Source organism: Nothobranchius furzeri, chromosome 6 (assembly GCF_043380555.1).
Source record: "Nothobranchius furzeri strain GRZ-AD chromosome 6, NfurGRZ-RIMD1, whole genome shotgun sequence".
Classification (NCBI taxonomy): Eukaryota; Metazoa; Chordata; class Actinopteri; order Cyprinodontiformes; family Nothobranchiidae; genus Nothobranchius; species Nothobranchius furzeri.
This window is the reverse complement of record NC_091746.1, coordinates 7,428,546-7,439,369: the sequence shown is the minus strand read 5'-3', so window position 1 is coordinate 7,439,369 and position 10,824 is coordinate 7,428,546. Positions and strand designations below refer to the sequence as shown.

At 35.9% G+C, this 10,824-nt stretch overlaps 2 protein-coding genes across 3 annotated transcripts; one reads left to right on the top strand and one right to left on the bottom strand.

Annotated features, from left to right (window-relative positions):
• Positions 1-3,483: 3,483 nt before the first annotated feature.
• LOC129152263 (uncharacterized) lies at positions 3,484-6,273 on the bottom strand. Of its 2 annotated transcripts, none has more exons than XM_070551954.1 (5): positions 6,187-6,273; positions 5,323-5,499; positions 4,773-4,880; positions 4,479-4,686; positions 3,484-4,063 (listed from the first exon to the last, which is right to left on the bottom strand). In XM_070551954.1, exons 1-5 carry the CDS (start codon positions 6,198-6,200, stop codon positions 3,599-3,601), a joined length of 972 nt encoding a protein of 323 aa, XP_070408055.1. In that variant the 5' UTR covers positions 6,201-6,273; the 3' UTR covers positions 3,484-3,598. The 2 variants fall into 2 exon arrangements, with proteins under 2 accessions (XP_070408055.1, XP_070408056.1); XM_070551955.1 differs by having other exon boundaries at positions 4,557-4,686.
• A 138-nt stretch (positions 6,274-6,411) lies between these two features.
• Positions 6,412-9,894, top strand: LOC107380519 (coiled-coil domain-containing protein 106). Its single transcript, XM_070551958.1, has 4 exons — positions 6,412-6,563; positions 6,924-7,082; positions 7,794-8,000; positions 8,734-9,894. Exons 1-4 carry the CDS (start codon positions 6,431-6,433, stop codon positions 9,054-9,056), a joined length of 822 nt encoding a protein of 273 aa, XP_070408059.1. The 5' UTR covers positions 6,412-6,430; the 3' UTR covers positions 9,057-9,894.
• The last annotated feature ends 930 nt before the right edge of the window (positions 9,895-10,824 follow it).

Below are 10,824 nucleotides of genomic sequence, written 5' to 3'. Positions count from 1 at the left end.
CATCATTCTGGGTCCATTTGTGTGAAAACAAGGTCCAATCAGGCTGAAACGTTACAAGAAGGTAGAATCTATTGAGTTGTAAGTGATCTGAATGTTTCATGATGATCGCACATTCCTATAAGGTGTCAAACCATGTCCCAAAGGTCACCGGATCTGGTGTCAATTTAAAGAAGTAGTCCAGTTACACATTTGTGGGCTTATAACTTGGCTTCTGAATGTCCTAGAGAGATCAGGGTTGTTTTAGTGTACTCCAATCAACAGCCCCTACAACCACAAAAAGGAATGGAGTCATTAGCACTTATGGTTTTTAAATGGCACGCAGAATTATGTTGCACGAACCACAATTTCACATCATTCTGGGTTCATTTGTGTGTAAACAAGGTCCAATCAGCTGAAACGTTACAGGAAGGTAGAATCTATTGAGTTGTAAGTGTTCTGAACGTTTCATGATGATAGCACTTTCCTAAGGGGGTCAAACCATGTCCCAAAGGTCACCGGATCTGGTGTCAATTTAAAGAAGTAGTCCAGTTACACCTTTGTGGGCTTATAACTTGGCTTCTGAATATCCTAGAGAGGTCAGGTTTGTTTTAGAGTACTCCAATTAACAGCCCCCATTACCACAAAAAGGAATGGAGTCATTAGCACTTATGGTTTTTAAATGGCACCCAGAATTATGTTGCACGAAGCACAATTTCACATCATTCTAGGTTCATTTGTGTGAAAACAAGGTCCAATCAGGCTGAAACGTTACAAGAAGGTAGAATCTATTGAGTTGTAAGTGATCTGAACGTTTCATGATGATCGCACATTCCTATAGGGGGTCAAACCATGTCCCAAAGGTCACCAGGCCTGGTGTCACTTTAAAGAAGTAGTCCAGTTACACCTTTGTGGGCTTATAACTTGGCTTCTGAATGTCCTAGAGAGATCAGGTTTGTTTTAATGTACTCCAATCAACAGCCCCTACAACCACAAAAAGGAATGGAGTCATTAGCACTTATGGTTTGTAAATGGCACCCAGAATTATGTTGCATGAAGCACAATTTCACATCATTCTGGGTCCATTTGTGTGAAAACAAGGTCCAATCAGGCTAAAACATTACAAGAAGGTAGAATCTCTTGAGTTGTAAGTGATCTGAACGTTTCATGATGATCGCACATTCCTATAGGGGGTCAAACCATGTCCCAAAGGTCACCAGGCCTGGTGTCACTTTAAAGAAGTAGTCCAGTTACACCTTTGTTGACTTATAACTTGGCTTCTGAATGTCCTAGAGAGATCAGGTTTGTTTTAATGTACTCCAATCAACAGCCCCTACAACCACAAAAAGCAATGGAGTCATTAGCACTTATGGTTTTTAAATGGCACGCAGAATTATGTTGCACGAAGCACAATTTCACATCATTCTGGGTTCATTTGTGTAAAAACAAGGTCCAATCAGGCTGAAACGTTACAAGAAGGTAGAATCTATTGAGTTGTAAGTGATCTGAACGTTTCATGATGATCGCACATTCCTATAGGGGGTCAAACCATGTCCCAAAGGTCAACAGGCCTGGTGTCACTTTAAAGAAGTAGTCCAGGAATACATTTGTGGGCTTATAACTTGGCTTCTGAATGTCCTAGAGAGATCAGGTTTGTTTTAGAGTACTCCAATCAACAGCCCCTACAACCACAAAAAGCAATGGAGTCATTAGCACTTATGGTTTGTAAATGGCACCCAGAATTATGTTGCACAAAGCACAATTTCACATCATTCTGGGTCCATTTGTGTGAAAACAAGGTCCAATCAGGCTGAAACGTTACAGGAAGGTAGAATCTATTGAGTTGTAAGTGATCTGAACGTTTCATGATGATAGCACTTTCCTAAGGGGGTCAAACCATGTCCCAAACGTGACCGGATCTGGTGTCAATTTAAAGAAGTAGTCCAGTTACACATTTGTGGGCTTATAACTTGGCTTCTGAATGTCCTAGAGAGATCAGGTTTGTTTTAGTGTACTCCAATCAACAGCCCCTACAACCACAAAAAGGAATGGAGTCATTAGCACTTATGGTTTGTAAATGGCACCCAGAATTATGTTGCACGAAGCACAATTTCACATCATTCTGGGTCCATTTGTGTGAAAACAAGGTCCAATCAGGCTGAAACGTTACAAGAAGGTAGAATCTATTGAGTTGTAAGTGATCTGAACGTTTCATGATGATTACACATTCCTATAGGGGTTCAAACCATGTCCCAAAGGTCACCGGGCTTGGTGTCACTTTAAAGAAGTAGTCCAGTTACACCTTTGTGGGCTTATAACTTGGCTTCTGAATATCCTAGAGAGGTCAGGTTTGTTTTAGAGTACTCCAATTAACAGCCCCCATTACCACAAAAAGGAATGGAGTCATTAGCACTTATGGTTTTTAAATGGCACCCAGAATTATGTTGCACGAAGCACAATTTCACATCATTCTAGGTTCATTTGTGTGAAAACAAGGTCCAATCAGGCTGAAACGTTACAAGAAGGTAGAATCTATTGAGTTGTAAGTGATCTGAACGTTTCATGATGATCGCACATTCCTATAGGGGGTCAAACCATGTCCCAAAGGTCACCAGGCCTGGTGTCACTTTAAAGAAGTAGTCCAGTTACACCTTTGTGGGCTTATAACTTGGCTTGGTACCACTTTACAATAAGGCTCCCTTATAAATGGCTAATAAATGGTTTATAAATGTATTATTAATCCATCTATAATGCCTTATATATGACTAATTAATGTTTATTATGCATTAATTAAGGGTGAGAAAGAGACTAAACCTACTAGTTTTTTGCCAAATAGTGAACCAAATCTGTTGACTTATGTACTTTATCTAGACTTCATATATTAAACATTTCAAACTAAGAACCTATCTTTTAAGCACTATTAGCATTTGTAAACACAGTTTTGGGCAAATAATTAATGTACCTTATAACTGCATTATAAATACTTACAATGATTAAAGGGAGCGCTATTGTAAAGTGTAAAACATGTCTTTATTTATTAATGATTAATTAACATTTATAAATACAAACTGGAGCCTTCTTATAAAGTGTAAAACATGTCTTTATTTATTAATGATTATTAATGATTAATAAACATTTATAAATACAAACTGGAGCCTTATTGTAAAGTGTAAAACATGTCTTTATTTATTAATGATTAATAAACATTTATAAATACAAAAGGGAGCCTTATTATAAAGTGCAAAGCATGTTTTTATTTATTAATGATTAATAAACATTTGTAAATACAACTGGAGCCTTATTGTAAAGTGTAAAACATGTTTTTATTTATTAATGATTAATAAACATTTATAAATACAAACTGGAGCCTTATTGTAAAGTATAAAACATATCTTTATTTATTAATGACTAATAAACATTTATAAATACTAAAAATTAGTCTTAAATGTTTAAATTTGTTAAACTTCAGAGTTACACTAAATGCTTAAAATATTTGTACAAACCATGTTAACTACTGTCAAAAATGGTCATGTATTGTAAGTGTAGCACATTTAACATCCAAACTCATCAAAAACACCAAATACCCCCTCCCTAAAAAAAACTGTTGTAGAAGAGATTCAGGTTAAACTGGGAATGATTTCCATATGTCCTTGAATAAGCGTCCCAGTGGTCCATCAGGATGTTTTGAACCAAGCCAAGATGACCATTCGAGAACTTTAAGATGTTCCTCCAACAACATCTCTGTACGATTTCCTCTTAGTCTGCGAATATGTCCTTTAATTGTCATCCAAGCTCTTTCAATATGTTGTGTATGACTGCCCGAGTGAGGATCAACAAACCACCTGCTGTGATTTACTGTGTAATGTTTGTACCCCATGTTTGTCAAGACATTCTTGTAGGCTCTCCACTCATCACTGATAATGGCACTACCTGACTTAACATGCTGTCTGATCAGAGGAACAAGGTGACGCCTTGTTCGTTTCTCTACAAGTTTTAACACGAGCCTTCGCCTTTTGTCTTTCACTCCCATCAGTCCAAAGACCCATTTCTTTCTTTTCCAAGCATTTCCGAAGCGTCCACGTGCATACTGAAAATAAAAAAAGATTAAGGTTAAACAGAATATTTACAAAGTATATTCTTAAATGCAGTTTGCATCTTAACATTTTAATTGTATTGCTGTTATTAAAGTAAATTGTATTTTAACTTTATTAACAGCATGACAAAGATGTTGAATAAAAAAGCTGTTTTCTGTCATTCATTTCCTTTATGGATTAATTGACTACTTTTACAAACTTTAATTTAGTTAAATTCTGACTCAAGTGATTCAAATCATCATAGTAATTGATATAATAATATGTTTATTAACAGATTGTTTTTGTTTGGTTGTAACAGTTTTACTATATTGATTCTTAAATGTAATGGTAAAAACTTAAAACTTATATGTTTAGGGGACATGTTCAGATCTGGACTGATAATAACAAAGGGGTCTGAGAGTTTACAACCTTTCGCTGATGACGGAGACAGCTTTCATCCATAACCACAAATTCTTTGTGACCACCAAGACAGTGCCCTTTATTTACTCCGTGTCTTTCCATTGCACTGATGCAGACTTGTCGAATACGCTTTGCCATGGCACTTAATGTTTTGGAGCTGCCAGCCACATCATCATCAATCATATCTATCTGCCTGAGCCTGAGCCCTTGTGAAAATCTGCGACAGAAATGAAAACCAATCAAAACTCACTGAGGCCCTATTATTAACTGCTATTCCTGTTGACATTTATACACACAGGCTACCTGTAGATGAACTTCATCCAACTGAAAAGAGAAGATTTTGATTTCTCAAAGAGGGAGCCAGTTCTAATTGTTCTGGAGACTTTTCTATGACTTGCTCTTTTGCAGCACCTGAGAACAAACCAAAAAGTGAGGTAAATAAATGAACCTATAAACATTATCACAAAATTATATTAAAAAATAAATAAGTATTGAGATAAAGTTAGCACTGTGTCTTGCTTTTAAAATTTGAAGGGCTGTTGCTCTATCCCCGACCTTCCTGAATGAGCCGAAAGCCACGCCTCCTAACGTGCACATGCAGGGAAAGCCGAGTCAAGTGAGAGAACATCTGAAATGTAGTGCTATTGGCCAATGTGGTAGGCTTGCAGAAATTATTAGTTTAGCTGTAAAGCCAGGGGAGGGACTTAGGAGAAAAATAAAATATGAAAGATCACACTTTTTCTCATAGAACAAGGTCAGATGGTCAAAATTATTTTAACAATTCCAACTTACGTACCCTGCCTTTAATATCAGAATGTGATGTTAAATGTTCTACATTATCATGCATTCATACCACATAAATTGGTCTTTCTTCACCACAGATATCATTTTCATCTTATGGTGGCAAACAGGGCATCTCAGCTTCTTCTTTAGAAGGTGTTTCTTTTGCAGCCATTTAATCAGCCTCAGAGTCTTCTTTTTAGTTTGTTTTCCCTCTGTATGAGTGCGCAACTTCATCCCAAGAGGCATTCTAGTAGGAAAAATTATAGATTTATTTAATTATATTATTACATTGAAATACTGGTATCTTCAGAATGTCATAGGTAAAAAAAGGTCACTGATATAGCAACAGATCAAGTCTTTGTATAATTCTCAAAGCATTCTTTGAAAAGTCAAGGAAAAATGTAAAACCATTAATTTGACCAAAAAATTCAACACACAAAAAAAATCAAGATATAAACATTTCTAGTTCCAGTTTATTTTACTTACTTAAAAAACACAGCACATACAGTTACTAACTGTATTGCCTCTGCAATCTATTTGTGTTGTTTTTTTTTTCTTTTTACAATACACAGCTCAACAGGAAGTAACACTTGCTAAATAAAAACCTGAATTTATAATTATGTTGACTTACTAAGAATGACCAAAAAAAGAAAGATAAATGGGTTTTTAATAAATATGTTAATTATCATTATTTATGACTACTCTTCCCTGCAAGCGAACTTGTAAATGCTGATAATTTTCAAAGAAAAATGTAAAAATGGCTAACACAACAGGAACAAGAATATTTAGTTAAGTTAATACAAAACATGCTACATTTACACAAAACATTTTCATTCTTAAAAATGATTTTTCTTCATCAGCTAAAGTAATATTTAAAAGTGAATTATAATTAAAAGAACAACCCTGCATACAAAAAATAAAACAATTTGCTTACCTCTTATAGTGCATTGGACTCAGTTATGAAGCGTTTCCCGCTGGATTTTTAGGTTGCATATGAAAACTAGCCATCGTCGCGCCAAAGGGAATAAAACGAAAATTAGCCATACAGAGATGAGCTTAGTGCAAACATCCAATCACAGTGAATCTTAATACGGAAGTCCCTCCCATCGGTGTGCGTCGGAGCTGAGGTGGATCCACCAGTCAAACCGACACGGACTGACGCTAGCTACGGCAGCGCCATGGATGGACCTGAAGAGAAAGATTCCTGTTCCACTGCGACACCTGCGGTCAGCACGCGTTCAAAGAAAAACAAAAAGCAGCGACTGGATAACGTTAACACTAAACCAACGCTGTCAACAGAGAAACGTGATGGTGAGGAATGTTTTAATGCTAACAATGAACCATTTGGCTGCTACAGTGCCTAGCTATCTCTGGTACTATTAATTATTACGAAAGTGACACCTCACAAAGTTTTATATTTTTTAATAGTTAGTAAATGTATATACATTTATATCATTATGAATAACCCCAGTGTGGTAACATGGAGGAATAATTTATTTTGTTCTGGAAGTGTCTGCTCTACAACAGGTGTTTGTCTCAGAACTTTTTTTACATTTGTATTGTTACCATTTAAAGTAGATATTTTTGTTTCTGCTGTCATTTAGTTTGCCTAGTTTAGATTAGAGATTCTGCTACTGTTGTTAATGTGTGTCTAAATTTTGTCTTTTTTAGATACTTCTTCTGGCCTTGCCCCTACTGCAACTGTGCTTCTTAATAAGGAGAGACAGGAAGTTGCTTTTCTTAAGGAGAAGCTGGAGTGGCAAAAGATGAGAATTGAAGAACTGGAAGGAGAGAGGGATTTCCTCCGAAGTCAGCTATCATCTCTGTCAAGTATGACATTAAACTAGTTTCATAAACATTGTTTAATTTTAGATTATTGTGATAAAAATCAGATAATTTATAAATATACATGAAGATCCCTTATTGTCACTGTGTTGATAAAAAAAATTGTTACTCTTTGGTGTTATGCCAGTTAACTCTTAAAAATAACTTGTTCTAATTGGGTTTAAACCTATTGATTAATTAATTGGCATGTATTATGCCATTACCTATTATCTGTTTATTATCTGTTTTCTTACAGTTGTCTGTGCTCTCACGAATAAATACATTTTCATTTACATACTTTAATAATTAATTTAAAATACACATTTCGACATCAAAGTGTTCATTTAGATGGTTTGTAGTTGTGCCACTTTATCTCTTAGTACCAGCAACTTAGTTTTCCCCTTTTTCTCCTTTAAACACCACGGTAATAGGTAATTACTGCCAATTATTGACATTTAATGTTGTATTGGACAACAACACTCAGTCATTATACTGTTTTATTATTCTATAGTCTACAAAAATTAGATTTGCCCAGCCACATGTATATTATTTCACTCAGAAGGGTGCATCATTCTCATTCTGTCAAAGCACATAAGCTGACAAAATCATCCATTGTGTAATGAAATGAAATTGGCAGCTACTTTGCATGTTTGTTTCACTCTGTGTTACCTGATATGTGTTAAAAAAAATTCTAAATTCATCCATTTTTTTCTGCAGCGCAACCTAAAGACGAACCATTAAATGATACGTTTTTCAACAATCCTTCTGAAAACTTGGATTCATCTTCCACATCTTCATCTGCATCATCTGAGTGGTCATCCTCATCCTCATCTTCACCCCCAAAGAAGCAAAAGCGCAAATTCAAAAACAAGCATTCAAAAGCCAAGAAATACAAGAAGGAGGAAAAGAAGTTCCGGCAGCGTGGTGAGCAAAATACTTATATTCAGAAGATATGTAGCCTGGCCTGCCAGAGTCCTCCTCTGTTTAATTCTGCACAGAGAAAGAGTCTGGTAACTCTCCTATGTAAATAACCCCACCCCCCTGAAAATGCTAACCAAACCAATCATCACTGAGCAGCGTATGTCACACACACAGTGAAGCTCAAATTCTCATAAACAATTATGTCTGAAGCGGAGTTCACCGCGGCTCTTTCCTCTGTTGTAAAAGACTTGGACATGTCTTTGAAACCACAACAAGAACCGCTAAAAATCTTTCTTCTAAAGAAAGATGTTTGCGCCATTACCAGGCTCCATTTTTTACTACAGCTAAAAAAACTACTGTGTCACATGGTACAGTTGGCATTTCCACCTTTTTTTTTTTTTTGATTGGTCATTTTTGAGCTGGCTAATCCCGCCCCTCATGTGCCTCTCTGCCTGTGAGTTACCAGACTCTCTGTGCAGAAGTCTAGTCTGGCAGGCCAGGCTAGAAGATATGTTCTTTGGAGATAAAATTACCATTTAAACATTTTCTTCAAACTACATTGTATTTGACACCAAACTTGAATATAAGGTTTGGACTGATGCGCATTTTTAGAAATGCATACACACACACACACACACGTATATGCATGTGTGTGTGTAAATTATAGTAACAGATTGTATTGTGTGCCATGAGCATTTGTTTCTAACAGTTTTCTTTGTTTTAATTTGATTCTCAGTCCGAACACCAAGTGAGATTGTGCAGAGATACAAGTCCCTCCTCAAGACATTTCCAAAGATGAAGACCTTGTCCAAAGCTTTTCAGAAGCATGGGATTGACAGAAACACAGTTGTGTCCACGGCATCAGTTGCTGAGCTCGCTATCGCAGCTCCTCTTGTTTACCAGGAGCTGATCTCCAACAAGCCCAGTGGAGAGACGGTACTCCATTTTGCTAAGCGATGTGAGGAAGAGATTCAAAGCAATGATGAAGTGAAAAACAAAATAGAAAGCATGAAGGCTGATGGTACTTTGCTTCCAATTCGAAGAGGCAAGTCTGTCTGAAAGCCTACTCAGTTATCTGACTTGTTCTGTTTCAGCATATTTAGCTATAGAACAGATGTGTGTGAAACTGGTAATTTTTTAACGATCTGTTCAGTTATGTGTTCAGTTTCCACACAACAAAGATTTTTCTTGTCATTTTTGTTTAGAAGGTTTTGTGTGTCCTAAGAGTAACCAAAACAACTGCACTTGTTAAGATAGAGTATTGTCTAATGTTATAAGGCAGCTTGTTATACTTTTCATAGTAAGGCCCCTAGTCTTCAAAAAGTTTACTGGTTATAAATAAATGTTAACTAGTTTCATACTAAAAAAGTTTCATTTTACATTTAAAAATGTTTAAGAGTCATTAATAAACACTGATATGTTTTATACTTTACAATAAGGCTCCCTTTTGTAATTATAAATGTTTATTAACTATTAATAAATAAAGACATATTTTACACTTTACAATAAGGCTCCAGTTTGTATTTATAAATGTTTATTAATCATTAATAAATAAAGACATGTTTTACACTTTACAATAAGGCTCCAGTTTGTATTTATAAATGTTTATTAACTATTAATGAATAAAGACATATTTTACACTTTACAATAAGCCTCCCTTTAATCATTGTAAGTATTTATAATGCAGTTATAAGGTACATTATTAGTTGCCCAAAACCTTGTTTACAAATGCTAATAGTGCTTAAAAGGTAGTTTCTTAGTTTGAAATGTTTAATATATGAAGTCTAGATAAAGTACATAAGTCAACAGATTTGGTTCACTATTTGGCAAGAAACTAGTAAGTTTAGTGTCTTTTTCACCCTTAATTAATGCATAATAAATGTTTATTAGTCATATATAAGGCATTATAGATGGATTAATAAGACATTTATAAACCATTTATTAGCCAATTATAAGGGAGCCTTATTGTAAAGTGGTACCCTTGGCTTCTGAATGTCCTAGAGAGATCAGGTTTGTTTTAATGTACTCCAATCAACAGCCCCTACAACCACAAAAAGGAATGGAGTCATTAGCACTTATGGTTTGTAAATGGCACCCAGAATTATGTTGCATGAAGCACAATTTCACATCATTCTGGGTCCATTTGTGTGAAAACAAGGTCCAATCAGGCTGAAACATTACAAGAAGGTAGAATCTCTTGAGTTGTAAGTGATCTGAACGTTTCATGATGATCGCACATTCCTATAGGGGGTCAAACCATGTCCCAAAGGTCACCAGGCCTGGTGTCACTTTAAAGAAGTAGTCCAGTTACACCTTTGTTGACTTATAACTTGGCTTCTGAATGTCCTAGAGAGATCAGGTTTGTTTTAATGTACTCCAATCAACAGCCCCTACAACCACAAAAAGCAATGGAGTCATTAGCACTTATGGTTTTTAAATGGCACGCAGAATTATGTTGCACGAAGCACAATTTCACATCATTCTGGGTTCATTTGTGTAAAAACAAGGTCCAATCAGGCTGAAACGTTACAAGAAGGTAGAATCTATTGAGTTGTAAGTGATCTGAACGTTTCATGATGATCGCACATTCCTATAGGGGGTCAAACCATGTCCCAAAGGTCAACAGGCCTGGTGTCACTTTAAAGAAGTAGTCCAGGTATACATTTGTGGGCTTATAACTTGGCTTCTGAATGTCCTAGAGAGATCAGGTTTGTTTTAGAGTACTCCAATCAACAGCCCCTACAACCACAAAAAGCAATGGAGTCATTAGCACTTATGGTTTGTAAATGGCACCCAGAATTATGTTGCACGAAGCACAATTTCACAT